This window comes from Lichenostomus cassidix, chromosome 9 (genome assembly GCF_008360975.1).
Source record: "Lichenostomus cassidix isolate B80296 chromosome 9, HeHo_3.0, whole genome shotgun sequence".
Taxonomy (NCBI): domain Eukaryota; kingdom Metazoa; phylum Chordata; class Aves; order Passeriformes; family Meliphagidae; genus Lichenostomus; species Lichenostomus cassidix.
The window spans coordinates 1007534-1025586 of record NC_139490.1 but is presented as its reverse complement, the minus strand read 5'-3'; the positions used below and the strand labels follow the sequence as shown (position 1 = coordinate 1025586).

General features: G+C 53.4%; 1 protein-coding gene across 3 annotated transcripts in view; it reads right to left on the bottom strand.

The window, feature by feature from the left end:
- The window catches only part of KCNAB1 (potassium voltage-gated channel subfamily A regulatory beta subunit 1), a 56628-nt gene that overhangs the window by 18315 nt on the left and 20260 nt on the right, over positions 1-18053 (bottom strand). For all 3 annotated transcript variants that reach the window (XM_085068909.1, XM_085068910.1, XM_085068911.1), the window contains exon 2: positions 3141-3184. In XM_085068909.1, coding sequence (XP_084925035.1) covers positions 3141-3184 — 44 coding nt within the window. The remainder of the gene's footprint in view (positions 1-3140; positions 3185-18053) is intronic.

The window sequence follows — 18053 nt, the reverse complement described above, 5'->3', positions numbered from 1 at the left end:
GGATGGCTGCCTTTGTCCTGCTGGGCTCCTTGCAGTCAGGGCTCATCACCTCGCTGGGGCTGCCTCAACAGTCCCTAAAATCCACAGAAACCCACAGGCAGGGTTTGCCAAGAACTAAACACATGAAAAACAGCACCTTGTTTTTCCTGGAATCACAAGCACATTTTGGATCCAGCAGCAAGGAAAGAGCCTCACACCAGCCTGGGGCCAGGCTGTGCAGAATCCTCAGCTAAAGGATCACCTGCAGGAAACTCACTCAGAGGAGGAGGTGAAAGCTCAGCCCAGCCAGGAGCAGAGCTCAGCACTGGGATGCTGCAGGAGCCAGGGGAGCTCAGCCTGGCTGAGCAGTCCTGGCTCCAGTGAGAGCTCCAGAATCCCAGGAATGATGCTCAGCCACTGCTCCAAGGGGCTCAGACCCCCAGGAATGATGCTCAGCCACTGCTCCAAGGGGCTCAGACCCCCAGGAATGATGCTCAGCCACTGCTCCAAGGGGCTCAGGGGCCTTTCCGAAATATCTCTGCCTAGGAAACACTGTGAGCACCTCAGTCCTCACATCCAGCAGCACAAACAGGACACAGCAGAGGTGCTCATTATCACCTGAGCCGGGAGGAGCAGGACGTCATTAAAGGGTCCCTGCTGCCTCAGCCCTGCCCACCTTTGATTTCTGCCCCACTTCCCATTTTCCTCCCCTTTTTCATCCTGCACGATGAAGCACACTCCCACCTTGCTGAGCTTTTGCGAGGCTTTTGAGGAAGACTGCTGAGCCTTCAGAAACTTTAGCGAGCCTTAAATTAGATTTTTCACGCTGCAGAGAACTCAGGGAAACACATTTATCTTTTGGGGAGCTGCAACACAGAAGCCATTTAGGAAAGTCACATAAGGCAGCACTGGGAGCAGACACCTGATGGATCTGCAGCAGGAGGGGTGGGATGAGTGGGATGGTTTTACACTGAAATAGAGATTTAGATCAGATATTGGGGAGGAATTGTTCCCTGTGGGGTGGGGAGGCCCTGGCACAGGGTGCCCAGAGAAGTTGTGGTGCCCTGCAAGTGTCCAAGGCCAGGCTGGACTTTGAGGCTTGGAACAACCTGGGACAGTGGAAGGGAGAGAACAGGATGAGCTTCAAGGTCCTTCCAACCCAAAGCAATTACCCAAAACAAAAGGTGAGGAACAGCTGTACATTGCAGAGAATTTCTGGATTTCCAGCTCTCCCTTCCCCTCTCCCCACACTCAGGGCAGAGCTGCAGAGCTCCCTGTGCCCAGCAGCTCCCCAGCCCTGCACAGCTGCACTCACAAAGGCTCGGTATATTTAGATGCTGCTGCAGTTCCACCCGCTTGGAATCAAAGGGAAGCTCTGCAAAACTGTTTCTCTCTTTTCCTGCTGCTACTTCCTTCCCGTGGCTGCTCTGCTCCACCACAACAGCAGCTCTCAGGGAAGCTGTGAGGCTGATAAATAAAACCTCTGCACAGACAAGACAAGTCCTTTCCAAGGCTAGGACTATTTTAACCTGAAGAGCTCTTGGCAGGGTGACTTTCACAGCTCACTCCAGTTTCAATAAAATCCAAAAGCATTTGGAAAAATGAGCTGAGCCCTGCCTGGAAGGATCCCACAGCCCAGCAGCTCCTCACCTCACCCACGCTGGTGATGCTCAGCCTTCACTAAAGGCACCTGGGCAGGTAACCCCCTTGAACTCATCCCAAACTCTACCCTAACAAAGCTCCTGTTTCCCAACAAACAGCCCCAAGACCCTATTTTTGTCTGAACATCCTGAGCAGAATAATCACAGATTCCTGGAGTGGTTTGGGTCAGAAGGACCTTAAAGTTCATCCCATCATCTCTCTTGGGCAGGGACACCTTCCCCTAGACCAGGTTGCTCTGACCTAATAATAATATTATTATTAAAGAATATTCTTGTTCTTGGACTTCTCAAGGAAAATTCTAGTAACTATGAACCCAAATTGCACCCAGGATGGAAATTTCCTGATGACTAAAGCCAAGCATCCCATAGGTTGTGAGTCTATGGACAGCAGTGTTTCCCTGCACTGTTTCACAGGATTACTTTGGTGCAGACTCCTTGGATCTGTGTGTACATCAATTGGTTTAAATACTCTGAGTAAGTGTAGCATGAATGTTGCCATCTTAGATTCATAATTAGCTTAGATTCATAATTAAGCTACTGTTGTGCTTATAGCAAATCCTATTGAGTCACTTTATAAATGTTAAATTAGTCAACTGATTAGGCACTGCCATTGTTGTGTTGATTAAGCATTGCTAAATCCTTCAGAGCCAAAGCACTGCTGTGGTCTGAGGCTGAGTTTGGCTCTGGGGCTGCTCTGAACCCCAGGGCTCAACAGGAGCTCTCCTTCCCCCTCTGCACCCCTGTCCTTCTGCATCCCAGCATCCTCCTCCATCCCTGCACACTCATTTCACCCTGAGTTTCCTCCATAGCAATAAAATTAATTGTGCCACCAAACGCTATGATTTTATAAATTTATATTAAACCTGGCTTTGATCCCTTGCTCAGTGATTCTTTAAGCAACCTACACTGGTGCCTCCACCTGCTGTGGCAGCACCTCTGAGCCCTCGGGGACAGGGAGCACCTTTACCCGGGGCTGGAGGGAGCAGAGCATCCTTCCTGGGGGATTCCTGCTCATCCCGGGGGCTTCACACTGCCGACCCCCAGCCTGGCACGGCGGGAAGGAGCTGGCAGAGGCAGAACAGCCTCCTCCTCCTCCTCCTCCTCCTCCTCCTCCCGACAGCGCTGTTTGCATCCCGAAGTACCAATATCTGCATGTGAGGCTGTGCACGGCGCGCTGAGCTGCCAGCAGAGGATTACTCGGCTGAGTAAAGCCATCAGGAGCTCTCCGAGCCGAGCAGCCGCAGGGCCAGCGCTGCCTGCGCTCTCCGGCTCCTTCCCGGGAAACAGCGAGAGGATCAAGCTCTGATAAGGCATTCCAGGGTGCTGGAGCAGGGATAACACACGGGATAGCACAGATGGAGCTCTGTTCCCAGCCCAGCCCAGCCCGGGGCTCCTGGGGATGTTTTGGGGTCCCTGCAGCCGCTCCTCACGGGGATTGGGCACATTGTGGGGTTTTCCACCACAAACCCTGTGCTTTTGGAAGAGGCCAGAGCTACTCACCCAGCCCCAGGCACGACACTCTCAGCCCGGACTTTCCCAGGTTCCTGGAAGGAAAAGGAAATAATTAGAAAATACAGTTCAGCCCTGAAGGGACACAAACTTAACCCCATGGGAAAGCAGCAGCTGGAGAAGACAAGGCACTGCTTTGGTCCCAATCCTGTGTTTTCCTCCCAGGCTGGGGAAGGCTGGATGTGCTCCTGGGGCTGGGAATAAACCCAAACACACCCAGCTGTACCTCACACCCAGCATCATTTGGGGTCCCACAAACCTTCTGTGCACTTTTCACAGAATCCCAGAATGGTTTGGGTGGGAAGGGAACTTAAAGCTCATCCTGTTCCACCCCTGCCATGGGGCAGGATCAGGGTATAAATTACTGACCATCCCTCTGCCTCCTGCTGCAGAGCACCTCAAACAGCCCCTGCACTTTTTGCAGCTCCTGGGGAGTTATTTGAAGCCAAATAAAATAAATCAGAAGAAAAAGCCCTGCTGGCCCCCGGGCAGGGTCAGGGAAGGGGTTGGACAAAACACCCCAGGCTGTGCCCTGTGCTTTCAGCTCGTCCCATTTTTCCACGCTGGATTTCCTGGCCATTTCAGGTTTTCTTTTCTATTTCCCACTGGAGCATCCCTGGGAGGGCAGGAGGAGCAGCCCAGCACCAGCCAGACGGTGGGGCAGGACTGCCCATCCTGCCACCCCTCCAGGAGCCCTGCCTGCACTGCTGCACCCAGAATTTAGCACTGCTAATGGGAATTGAAGCTGTCGGGAGGCACAGGAACCTGACCTGCAGGACTCTTTGAAAAGCTGCAGCTGCATCTCCAGCCCAACGAGCCCCCAGGCTCACAGCACAGCTGGGGCAGGCACTGACCTCATTTTTTTTTTCAGTTCTATTTTTCCTTCTTTATTCCTTTTCTATTTTTCCCTCTTTTTTCTTTTTTTCTGGTCTTTTGAGCACAAGCACAGCTGGATTCTGCCCACCAAACCCATCCCAGGCCAGCAGAAAGCATGCCCATCCTCCTCCCCAGCAGGACTGGGAGCCTCAGGAAGTTCAAAGGCAAAGCCCCAGCAGCTGCCTGGGCTTCACACGGAGCTGCAGCACTGCAGGCAGGAATTCCAGATCCAGGGGATTGGGATTTCTGCATTCCTCCGGACACAGCCCACCCACCCCATAACACCCCTTGCAATCAAGGGCTGCTGTTCATTCCCTAAGAGCTGGAATAATTAACTTCCAATCATTTTATAGGAGAGGGAGTTTGAAATGTTGTTTCTCACTGACAGGATCTTTGCTTTTCTAAGTCTGGCTCTGTGGGCACAGCTCAGCCATGAACTCCTCTCTCCACATAAATATAAATCTACACATCTACCCTTTATATATACATATCTATTTGCATGTATATGCTTTATATATACCCTTTATCTATATGCATATATATATATCTTCTATATGTAATCTTTTATATGTACACACACATCTACCCTTTATATATACATATATATTTGCATTTATATATTTTATATATACCCTTTAGCTATATGCATATCCTTTACATGTAATCTTTTATAAATACACACACACACATATATACTTTATATATACATATACTTGCATATAAGTTTTATATATACCCTTTAGCTATATACATATCCTTTATATGTAATCTTTTACACACATATACATATATCCTTTAAATCTATATGTTCATGGACATACCCTTTATTTACACCCCTTTATATATGTACACATGCATACTCAGTAACTACATGCAAATACAGATCCTCTCCACACACCCTTTATATCTACACCTATACAAATGTATCTGTATGGGCACAGTGGCAGTGAATCCCTGGCTGTTTCCCTGCATTTATAGGATTCACCACGCCTGGCAGAGGGTTTGTCTCAGGGTCTCAGCCCACACCCCAGGGACTGTCCTGTCCCTCCCCTGTGTCACAATGCCCCACCAAGGCTCATCCCTCCCCACTCCAGGGTTTTTTTGGGGTAAAACACACCCAGATTTGCTCCAGGGAGCAACACCTAGCTCTGTGAAGAGTCTGCTCAGGCAACAAATCCGGGCAGAAATGTTGTGTTTGGATTTCCAGAGCTCTGCCATTTGCTCAGCACACACCTGACCCAGATATTTGGAAAACTGACGCTGGAAATGCCAAATCCCTGCAGGGCAAGATGCCTCCTGCAAAGGGAGCTGGGAGGCTGCTGGGCAGGAGGATTCCTGAGCCCACAGCCCAGTCTGGAGAGCATCCCCAGCTGGGCTCCCGTTCCTGGGAATCGCCCTCGGCCACACGGTCAGGGACAGAGAGCAGAGAGGCCGCACCAGCTCTGAACTGGTCCCACTGGGTGCCTCGTGCTGCTCTGAGCTCACAGCCCCTGAGCCCAGCACTGCCTCCTCCAGCAGAGCAGCAATTGCTCTGCAATTTTCATCCAAGAGCTGCTTCTCCTCTGCCTCCCGAAACGGAAGAAACAAACCAACCAAACCGCACAAAAACCACAAAAACCCACCAAGCAAACACTTCTGTATATTGACATCCACAGCTATTGTGCAGCTTCCAGGTGGATGCACATGGAGATCCATCAGACACACTCACGTGCCTGAAGCTGCACAACTGCCCGGTGAAATCAATGGGCTGTCTCTAAGTAACAGGCCAGGGAAAGCTTTTTGTGCTTCCCTTGCACTAATTGCAGACTCTGAGACAATGAACCAGCTCAGCCCCTGCAGCCGAACTGGCAGAGCCCCCGTGGATCCCTGAGGCTGCCTGTGCTGGGAGTGCTGGCTGGAAGGTGCTGGGAATGGGGAGGTGAGGGAGCAAAGCCCAGCTCTGGCCAGCTGTCCCTGCTCAGCCCTTGCTAACAGCAGGGTCAGAGATGGATCTGCCCCCCAGACAGCCCTGAGCACCCCCAGTGATGGTTCCTGATGTCCAGAGCCTGACCAGCAGAGCCTTTTGCTGCTCTTCAAGTCCCAAGGGTGTCATTCCATCCCTGCCTCCCAAATACTGCCCCAGCTCCCAGGGGTTTATCCTGACGGTGCTCAATCCCTCTTCCCGAAGGACAATTCCAATTGGAAGTCAGAGCAGCCAGGGGGTGGAGTAGCCATTGGAGAGCACAAAGCAGGAGCTCTGGTCTCTCAGGATCACTTTGCTGGCCAAAGCAGCTGATTAGAAGTCAGCTCTGATCCATCCTTGCCTGGTTTTTCATTTGCACAGCGATCATGCTTCTGCTGCTGAGACTCCCTTGTGCTTTGCAGACGTGGAGCGATGGCTCTGCTCCCTCAAATCTCTGCCCAACCTCTGCACACAGGGAGCACCCAGAGCTTCTCTGCTGCTGTGCCCTGGCCCTGCAGCCACCCTGGTGCCCTTCACAGGCTGGAGCTGCCTCCTTTCCCTTGCCTTTCCCCACACTTGCACCACAAGCGAGGCCTGAAGGCGTTCAACACCTCATTTCAGAGTTGTTTTAAAGGCAGAGTCCAAAGCCAAACAGCATCACGCTGACGAGGTACCCAAAGCTGGGCTGCAGCAGAGCCTGCCTGACCCCTGGAGAGCCCTCACAAGGGGATGGGATGGGATGGGAGGAAGGAGAGGTTTTGGGGCAGAGCATGGGCAGCCCCTCTCAGTGCCCACAGTGGAGCTGCACAGACCTCACTGAGATCACCCAGGTCACCAAAACCCCCAAGGCAGGACACTCAGAGCCACCTCAGCACGGGGAAGCCATGGGGCACTGGTTGGTTTTGTGGAGAGAAGGACACCTCAGCCTTTCTGCTGTTTGTATCTCTGGGATGTATTTGGAGCTTCACTTCAGCTCTTTCCACTCTTGTCCTTGAGCAGCCTCGGGACAGGTGAGCAGAGCTGACCAGTGCACAGCCAAAGGTGAGGAGACTTCAGCCCAGCTCTGCAGGTGCTTTAACCCAGCTGTGCCTTCCTGGCACGACCCCAGGGTGACATTTCCCCACAGCAGGAGCAGGGATGGCACCACATCCCCACAGCAGCAGCAGTGGCTGTGCCAGATTGTGCTGGGCGAGCTCTGAATCACGGCAGGCACAGCCTGGAGCCCGGGCATGTTGTTAAAAATACCCCGAGCCACCACAACAGCGTGGGGCAGAGCTGACATTTCCCTTGACTAGGCTTTTCCAAGCGCGGGCACTGCGTTCCCAGGGAGCCTGGAGTGTGCAGGGTGCTTAGGGTGCCAGGGCAGCATTCCCGGGAGCTGCTGCCAAACCCAGCCGGGGAAAAGGCTGGCAAGGAGGCGCCAGCACAGCCCACCAGGGCCGGGAATGGCACCTTCCTGCTGGACAGGACCCCCTGGATGGCACAGCCACAGGGCAGCTCACCCACCCTCTGCCACACAGCAGCTCAGCTCCGAGAAAATCACAGCCTTGCTTCTCCTGCCGCAGCTGGGCCTCCTCCTTCCTCATCCTCCTTCCTCATCCTCCTTCCTCATCCTCATCCATCACCCTCCAGCTCAGAGCCTCCCTCCCCAGAGATTATAGGATTTTCCCTGGGATGAGCCCAGGTTTTTGCCAGGCAGTGTCCCAGCTGGGCATCAGCTCCCAGGGTTATTCCAGCTGCACAACTTTGCTCAGCTGCTCCCAGTCTGCAGCCAAGGGGAAAACCCCGACCTGGGCAGCAGGTATGACATCCCTGGGGCTCAAAGGCTCTGATTCACTTCTCCTCTGTGATTCATTCCCACTCCTCTCCTTCCCAGCACAAACACAGCTCCTTAGGTGTATCCAGTTGGGAGTGCTGGGTGAGGAGAGCCTGCTCTGTGTCTGAAGGACCTGGGAACAACACGCACACCAGAGCTCAAGGTGACAATTTTTGGCTTCAAGAACCCTTTGGCTCAACATCAGGAAGTCAAAAAGTGACACAAAGCCAAAAGGGAGGACTAACACATCCTGCAGCAGCACAGAGATATCTGGGATGAAACCTGACAACAAAAAGATGGGGAAAATAGCACAGGTTTTCAAGACCCTTTTAACTAAAATTAAAGTTACACACAATCTAAACTTCCCACGGGGCTCCATTACAAGGAAAAATCCCCTGGGATTGAGTTTCCCCTCCCTTGCACAGAATCTTGCCCTAAACCAGCAGTGCCCAGCCTAGTCCCAACCCAAACCTCCTTCAACACAGGGCAGCAGTGAGGATGGTGGGAGGCATGGAAAATTCCCAGTCCTCTTGTTGCCTCTTTGCTCACCCCATGCCTCCTCCACGGTTTTTATGGGAACTCAGAGTTGAATTATTCCCTGGGAAGGGCAAGTGCTGACTGAGCAGGCAGAGCTGAAGGAATCTATAATTTATATATGTACATATAGATGTGGGATGAGCCCGGAGCACAGAGCTCCCAGGGGAACAGGCACAGGGATCCTGGGGAGCCAGGAGAAAGGAGAGAACTGGAGAGCAGTGGGGAGGACAAGGCTCAGCTCTGGCAGACAGAGAGAGGATTTGGTAGGAAAAAACCCATTTCAGTGACCACCCACAGCTGAGGCCACAGGGACAGCAGAGCCACGGGAGACAATGCCACTCCTGCTGTGTGACACAGGGCAGAAAACAACTGGAATTCTTCTCGTGGAATTAATCCTGGGGCAGGGAATCAGTGAGAGCCCATCGGGGCAGTGAGGGGTCTGTAAGACAGGGCTGGGGGAGCCTGGAGCAGCCTCAGGCTGAGCTCCCGCAGTGACCCTGGGCTGTCCCTGTCCCTGCAGTGCCACCTCCCTGCTCCCAAACACAGCCCAGCACAGGCTGAGCTCCCACGGTGACCCTGGGCTGTCCCTGTCCCTGCAGAGCCACCTCCCTGCTCCCAAACACAGCCCAGCCCAGGGCAAACCCCTCTGACAAGCAGTGGGAAAGGCAATTCCCCCCTTTAGGAAAACCTTCCCCACTCCTCCTCCAGCCCTTCCCTGCTCCCAGCAGCAGCCAAGAACCTCTGGAGCATCACAAACCCACAGGGGGACACAGCCCTGAGCAGAGATTTATGGCCTGAGCCACCTGTGCTGCTTAATTACCTCCTTAACCTGCAAGTGGCTCCTCTGTCCTTCAGGGACACAGAATTACAGCACAGTGTGTTCATCCAGGGGGGATTTGCTTCCTGCTGCCCTTCACTGCTTGCAGCAGGCAGAGTTTGGGTTTGGTCACTTCCATTAACCCCCAAATCAGCCCAAACCTTCCCTTCCCTTCCAGAATTCCCAGCTGGAAAGGATCAGGATAACCATCCTATCTATTATCTATCCATCCATCTCTCCATCCTTTCTTCATTCATCCATTTATCTATCTCTCTATCAGAAATGAGGCAGAGAAGGAAAGAGATTTTTTTTTTCCCTCTGTGGGAAAAACAGAAGTTTTAAATAAAATCTCTGCAATAACACATACAATGACTAAAACATTTTCGAGTCCACACCCACAGAAGAATCACCAGGCTTGGGAGAGCTCCACCGAATTCAGATAAAGCTGGTTTTGGTTTGTTCCAAGCCTGGTTTCACTGCCTTTTGTCCGTGGTTGTGGCTACAGGAGCCAAACTCCACCAAACTACAAACCCAGGGGACAGGTGACCCCCAGGGGACCTCTCACACACCCCCTCAGATTTGGGGGGCTCCAGTCAAATTGGGGGAATCACAGCACTGTTTTCCTGATATAAACTGCACAGAGTTTGTCTTATTGCTACAAAAATATGGGGGAAAAAAAGTAAAAAAGTCACTGTTCCTGACGCTGGTGGTGGGAAAACAACGTTGCTTAGAAACATCCCCATCAGGGCTCCAGAACCGCTCCTTTCTGTGCAGAAAATGAATAAAATATGTAATTTATTCCCTGAAAAAAAAGAGGCTGTTTCAAGAGACACCGAAATCCTGATGAAAGCAGAGACCCTTCCCATTTCCCTCTCCCACTGCAGCACATCCAGTGTCCCCTCACCTGTCACCTGTCACCTGTGGGGTGGGGACAGCGATCCCTGGCTTGGCTGTGACCCCAAATCCATCCCTGCCTCCTGCAGGGGAAAATACCAGAATCCCAGAATGGTTTGGTTTGGAGGGACATGAAAGGCCATCAGTGCCACCCCTGCCATGGCAGAGACACCTCCACTGTCCCAGGCTGTCCCAAGCCCTGTCCAGCCTGGCCTTGGTCACTGCCAGCTTCTCTGGACAGCCTGGCCAGAGCTTCACCACCCCGGAGTGAGGAATTGATTCCTAACATCCGATATAAATCTCTCCTCGTTTAAAGCTGCTCCCCTGTGTCCTATCACTGTTTGCCTGGTTAAAAAGTTATTCTCTCTCTTTTTTCCCCCGGCACGCCCTGGAAAGGCTCAGCTCCTCCCAACACCTCGTGCCCATCCATTTATCACGACATATCGGCTCAGGCTCGCTGGGTGAGGCCCCCGGAGGTGCTAATTGTCGCCGTTAATTAATTTGGGTTGTTTCCTGCTCTCTGGGCTGGTTTTTTTGGCTTCCTGGGCTCCCAGAGCCCCGCGGCTCTCAGGCAATCAGGAGCTGCCCCTCGGCCAGGCTCTGGTGGCAGCAGGTTGTCTCTGAGTGCCGTGGGTGGCAGGAGAGGCAAATAATGCTTTCCGGCTCTCATTTTGGGAACAAAACACTTCAAAACAGCTCAGCGGTCCGCAGCAAATTACCGCCTGTACATCCGCCGTGATTGCAGCGCTGCGCAGCCGAGAATTTGGGTTGGTTCGGGGATTTCTGACCCCTCTGCACCTGCAGGGATGGGGCAGGAGGGGATCCGAGTGCCCTGGGACATCCACACCGCCCTGGGAATAACTCAACTCCTACAAATCACAGCCCTGAACTGCTTTGGGATGCCACAGAAATGCTCACTGCTGGCGACAAACGGTTCGGCGAGGATGGGGTTAAACCCGTCAGTAATGCCAAATTAAAAGGTTGGGTTTAACCAAAGCCTGCTGAGCAGCTTTCCTTGCTCCAGCACAGCCCACCTTCCTGCTTTCCCTCCAAACATTCCCTGTTCCTAAATGGAGGCTGTTCCACCCTGATGCCACCCAAACTGCTCCGTGCCACCCTGGAGGGACAGCTGAGATGGGCCTGGCTGTCCCCACAGTGCCAGGCTGTCCCCACAGTGCCAGGCTGTCCCCACAGTGCCAGCAGCCCCTGGGACCCTCGGGTGCTCAGCCCAGGCACCACATCCCAGCAAAGGCTCCTGGTGCGGGCAGAAGTCAGGACAGTTTCAGGCCAAGAAGCTTCAGCAACGACAGAGAACCAGGATCACAGAATATCCTGAGTTGGAAAGGATTCCCAAGGGTCACCCCGTGCAGCTGCTGGCCCTGCAGACACCCCAACAATCCCACCCTCTGCCTGAGAGTCTTGTCCAAATGCTCCTGGCTTGAGGAAGTTCTGATATTTATGCAAAGCATCAAATCTCAGGAATTTTCTACCTCTATTTAAATGATGAGAAGCACAGATAAACATGCAAAGCTGCAGCAGCTGGACCAGCGTAGGTGGCCCAACTTGTGCAAGCTGAAAACACAGATTTATTCCCCTGCTGGAGCACGTGCATCCTTCACTTTGCTCTGGCATTCAATCTGACACCTGCGCTGTGTGACTGCGCTCGTGTTTGCTGCTCTGCAAACTGCTTTGTGATCTCCTACCTGTTACAGAAATAAAAGAGAATTTGATTTGGATCATGTGCCTCGGCAGCAGCGCGGTGGAGGTGCTCCTGGAGCAGCACTGCTTTCCTGCTGTCTCAGGGTAGGAGATGAATCACTGAATCACAGAATGGTTTGGGTGGGAGAGACCTTAAAGATGATCCCATTCCACCCCTGCCATGGGCAGGGACACTTTCCACTGCTCCAAGCCCTGTCCAACCTGCCCTTGGACACTTGCAGTCCCAGGTGCCCTTCTGGGCATGTTCCTTGCCATGCAGGTCCTGCAGCATGGAGCAGAGATGTCCAGGGTTAGATCAGTGATAAAAAAATAGGAAAGAAAACTGCTACTCATGGAATAACTGCGGAGACAACACCAGGACAGCACTGATGGGCTGAGGAAGGGCAGTGGGGAGGGCAGGAGGTGCTTCTTGGGCAGGGGAGCCCTGCAGGAGGGGCAGCCAGGCTGGACACCGATGGCTCAGGGGACGAGCAGGTACCTGCAGGGCGTCCAGCCCCCATTCTGGCTCCCTTCTCACTTTCCAGCTCCTCTCCCGTACTCGTAGGGCCACCGGCTGCGTAGGTGGTCGCCTCAGCTGAAATTCCCCAGCGTTTTTCTTGGCTGCATGCTCTCAGAAGTCGCAGATGACGCATTAAATGTAGATAAGGCAGGGAGACGGGCTGTGGCCAAGCGTGGCTGTGCCGGGTGCCCCGAGCCCTCCCGGAGCCATGGCCCACCCTGGGCACCCCGGAGCAGCTGCTGGGTCCCAGTGGGGATGGCAGAGCGGGGGCAGCGCTGGCAGCAGTGTTCCCAGGGGAACAGCTCGTGCTGGAGCTGGAGGGCTCCATCCCAGCGCCACACCCTGAGCACAGCCCACGGCACTGCTGCCCATGGCACTGCTGCCCACGGCGCTGCTGCCCCCAGCACTGCTGCCCACGGCACTGCTGCCCATGGCACTGCTGCCCACGGCACTGCTGCCCACTGCACTGCTGCCCATGGCACTGCTGCCCATGGCACTGCTGCCCCAGCACTGCTGCCCCCAGCACTGCTGCCCACGGCACTGCTGCCCCCTGCACTGCTGCCCCCAGCACTGCTGCCCACGGCACTGCTGCCCATGGCACTGCTGCCCCCGGCACTGCTGCCCCCAGCACTGCTGCCCCAGCACTGCTGCCCATGGCACTGCTGCCCATGGCACTGCTGCCCCAGCACTGCTGCCCATGGCACTGCTGCCCCCGCCGCGCTGTGTCACCGGGACCCCGGCAGCCAGGGGAGAGCTCTGTGTCATTCTGCTGCGAGGATTTTAAAGTGCAGCGTTTCAAATGGCTGAGGGAATTACGTTATCTGCGCAAAAAACTTGACGGAATTAAGTTATTGACAGAAGTAAGGGGAAAGGGGAGAGCTCCATCCCATCTGTGTGAGGTGTCATCTGCAGCCCCCCAGCATCCCTGGTGCTCCCCAGCTTTGAGGGGCTGCTGGGGGATGGACACTGAGCCAGCAGCCCTGGGATACGTCCTGCCCTGTCCCACTGACCATGTGACCATCCATCCATCCATCCATCTATCCATCCATCATCCATCCATCCATCCATCCATCCATCTATCCATCTATCCATCCATCCATCCATCTATCCATCTATCCGTCCATCCATCCATCCATCCATCATCCATCCATCCATCCATCCATCCATCATCCATCCATCCATCGTCCATCCATCCATCTCCATCCATCCATCGTCCATCCATCCATCCATCCATCCATCATCCATCCATCCATCCATCCATCATCCATCCATCCATCATCCATCCATCCATCCATCATCCATCCATCCATCTCTATCCATCCATCATCCATCCATCCATCCATCCATCATCCATCCATCCATCCATCCATCCATCATCCATCCATCCATCCATCATCCATCCATCATCCATCCATCCATCATCCATCCATCCATCCATCCATCATCCATCCATCCATCCATCATCCATCCATCATCCATCCATCCATCCATCCATCTATCCGTCCATCCATCCATCTCCATCCATCTCCATCCATCCATCCATCCATCTCCATCCATCTCTATCCATCCATCTCCATCCATCATCCGTCCATCCATCCCACTTTTTGTAAATCAGTTTCCAAGTCACCCATATGCATAGGGTGCACAGCCAACAAACCCCACAGGGCTGTGAATTATAAATGCCATTTCCCCTCCTTGCAGTGCTACCTCACACTCAAAGAGGCAACATAATAAAAGCTGTCAAGGGTTTTCCTCCTCCATCCCTTGACCCACCTTGGAAAGCATCAGTGACTGAGCTGAAATGGGTGAACAAGTCAGAACTTTCTCCACAGGCAAGAGAGGCTGATTCCAACCAAATCCTGAGACTGAGAAGGGACAGGAATCTGAGCAGTCCCAGGATAACTCTGGGCTCTCAGCACAGCCATGGGCAGTTCCATCCCATTGGCATCTGGGAGCATCCTCAGCAGGGACAGCGCAGGAAGGGGAGACTTCACTCTGGGGGGCAATTTATCCTTTCAATTACATTTAGGTAAAAGCTATTCGCAGGAATTATTATAAAAATAAGCAGCCTGAGGTAGGGAAACCACTGGGAAAAATAATGGAATTTATGTTCTAATTACTGTGCGGGACTTCCGCTTTTTGACAGAGAAAATATATTTTTTGAAAGATTTTAAGTACCACTGAGCAAGGGCCTAGAATGACAGGATAAGAGGGAATGGCTTCCCACTGCCAGAGGAGAGGGTTACATGGGATATTGGGAGGGAATTGCCAGGTTGGACAGGGCTTGGAGCAGCCTGGGACAGTGGAAAGTGTCCCTGTCCACGGTGGGGTGGCACTGGATGAGCTTTAAGGTCCTTCCAACCCAAGCCATTGTGGGCTGATTTGATGGCTCTGAGAAGCAGCTGCAGCAGTTTCACAGCCAGCACAGCTGAAGCTGTTTTTCTGTGTCGGTTTTTATGGCAAATTCAATGCCAAAAGGAAAATATAGGTATGCCATCAAATTTTTATGACTTCATCCCCGAAATATCTCCAAAGCAGCTTGTTTACATAAAGGGCACGTTTTCCTGTGGCTCTCAGGAGCTCAGGCAGGAGGTTCAGCAGCCCCAGCCCAGCTCTGTTCCCTCATGCACCCTCTGTGCACAAACACCATCCCACCCATGGCACCCCAGGCTCTCCAGATGGGATGCAAACAGATGGATTTACACTGCTGGGGGCCGTGGATAGCCTCTCACACCAATCCTGCACTTTGTAAGCAAAACCAAGGATAAAGCTGCTCCAGCTTCCCTCTTGAGGAGCATTTCTTGCACATTTGGATGCCCCGAGGGGCAAATCTTGGTTTGCTGGGGCAGTGACTGGCCAGGAGCAGTGGGAAGGGTGGAATGGGATCAGCTTTAAGGCTTCTTCCAACCCAAACCATTCTGGGGCTCTGTGAACTTCTAAAATAGGTTTGTTCAGCACCAAACCCCTTCCAAGGGCTCTGTGAACTTCTAAAATGGGTTTGTTCAGCACCAAACCCCTTCCAAGCCCTCCAGGGGCTCCCGCCAAATGCTGACTCCTGCAGAGGGACAGCAGGATCACCCAGAGCACCCTGCAGAGCAGGGCTGGGACAAGAGACAGTCACAGCACCCAAACCTGTCCCTGTGCACAAGGGACAGGCCACAGCACCCAAACCAGCCCCTGTGCACAAGGGACAGGCCACAGCACCCAAACCAGCCCCTGTGCACAAGGGACAGGCCACAGCACCCAAACCTGTCCCTGTGCACCAGGGACAGGCCACAGCACCCAAACCAGTCCCTGTGCACAAGGGACAGGACAGGCCACAGCACCCAAACCTGTCCCTGTGCACAAGGGACAGGCCACAGCACCCAAACCTGTCCCTGTGCACAAGGGACAGGACAGGCCACAGCACCCAAACCAGTCCCTGTGCACAAGAGACAGGCCACAGCACCCAAACCAGTCCCTCTGCACCAGGGACAGGCCACAGCACCCAAACCAGCCCCTCTGAACCAGCCAGACCCATCCAGACCCTCTGCTGACCTTCCATCAACATCCTCCCACCACCCAACACCACCAGATCTCATCTTGTTGGATATTTTCCAAACCCTAAAGCGCAGGGAAGCTTTGCTGGAGCAGCAGCTGTGGGGACAGCTCCACAGAGATGTCCCTCCTCACCACAGCTTTGGGCACACACCAAGCCCCAGGCACAGAGATGTCCCTGACTCGCAGCAGGGATTGTCACCCCAGCTGTGACCTCTGGCTTCACACCCAGAGCATTTTCCTTTGCTCAAAGACAATTAATTTCTTAACAAACATGTTCTCCAGAAGGCATTTTGTAACGCTAGCCTGAAATAAAAATAAGCATGCTCAAAATTCCAATTGGATTTCACCAAAGCAGCCAGGCTAAAATAATACATTTTAAATGTCTTAAACTGTGCACTTCCCAAGTAATTAAATTACAGAGCTCCTGCACGACGGCTTCTCTTCCATCCATTTAAGCATTAGATTAAAGTTGTCAGGCAGCCTTTAGATGGAAAATACCAGGCTGCAGGGAAGGGTTTGGGAGGAGGGTGAGTGTGTGCAGCCGTGGGGCAGGACCTGCTCCAGCCACCAGCACCAGCCTGGGAAGTGCCCCACGCAGGGGACAGCCACCCCTGGCACTGCCCAGGGAGGGCACCTGGCTCTGGGGGCACAGGAGGGACAGTGCTGTGACAGCCCCTCAGGGGTGACGGGGACAGCCACCCATGGGTGACAGGGAGAGTCATCTGTGAGTGACAGGGACACCCACCCACGGGTGACAGGGACATCCTACCGTGTGTGACAGTGACACCACCCACGGGTGACAGGGACACCCAGCCAGGCTGCTCCGTGCCCTTGCCCCTCGCCCAGGGTGGCAGTGGGTGGCTCCACCCCCACAGCTCCACTGCATTATTTAAAAGCTTCCTTAAAATATCATCGTTTTGCTGCCACTTAAGCAGAGCACCATGAGAATCGTGCTCTGGGAGCAGCGTTTGTCCTTGAACCCAGTCCTGCTCTCCCTGGGGGTCACGATGGAGGGCAGGAAAGGAGCTGTGCCCAGTGCTCCCAGTGCTCCCAGTGCCACCAGCACTGTGGGACAGCGCTGTCCCCAGGGTGACACAGGGCAGTGCTGCTCCAGGGCCACAGTCATGCTGGAGAGTTGGGAACAGCCAGGAACAGCTGGAAACAGCTGGTAGCAGCCAGAGCAGCTGGGCAGGTGCTGCAGAGCAAAGCCAACTCTGATTGATCTGACACCTGGAAGAGGAGATCCATCTCCAGTACTCTAGCCCAGGCACCTGCAAAGTCCTCATTCCTCATGGAATCTGGAGTTGTTTGGGTTGGAAGGAGCTGCAGGATGACAGTCCAGCCCTCAGGCAGCCCTGGTGCCACTGCCAAGTCCCATGCACTGCCCTGGTTTTGGAGTGGAGCTGGTAAATAATGTGCATCCAAACCTAGGGCTGGTTTAACATTTCAGTGGGATGAGAGGAGAGAAATCCAGAGCCCACCAGCCCCAGCCTCACCTCGGAGCTGCAAACTCCTGGGGAGCCACTGGGAATGAGAAAGCAGCACAAATCAGCAGATTTTGTTTACTCAACTGGCTCCTTTTCCTTCCCCTTTGAGTTATTCCTGCCTCCTTTGTAGCCATTATAAGCTACAGTCCTGGGGGGAAAAGCATTGTGAATTCAGGGTAAATCCATTCTGTTCACTGGATTAGTCTTAATTTGCAGCAAGAAAATGAAGATCAGACGATGAGCCATAAAAGTCAGCCTGATGTGGAGAGTACTGAAACAATATGGAACTTGATATCAAAATAATTGTACCATTTGCATGCGAGAGTTTAAAACTGCTCGTAATTGCAGCAAGACTTAAATAAACCACAATTTTGCTAAATATGTGAGGTAGTTATTATGGTTAATGCTTGGAAAAAGAAACACAAGGAAAAGGAAGACACAGCTCCTGCAACACTGCTAAGAAATACCTCCTTTCACTTGCACCCCTCGGCAAGCACAAGATTTAACTTCTGTTCCCGAGGGAATTCTGCAGCCCAAGGTGACCCGAGTGCATTTCCCAGCCCATCAGGCTGGGGGTTGGTTTGGTCTCCTCCAAGCCCAGGTCGGTGGCACAGAGTCCAGGACACGGCGTGCTCTGCAGGGCCATTCCAGCGTCAGTAATACCCCAATTCCACAGGGGGAATTTGCATTTCAATAAAAGCATTTCTGCTCGCAGCCCCTGGGTGACCCGGGCATGTTCAAAGCCGTGGAAGGAAGCGCCGGGGATGGTGGAAGTGA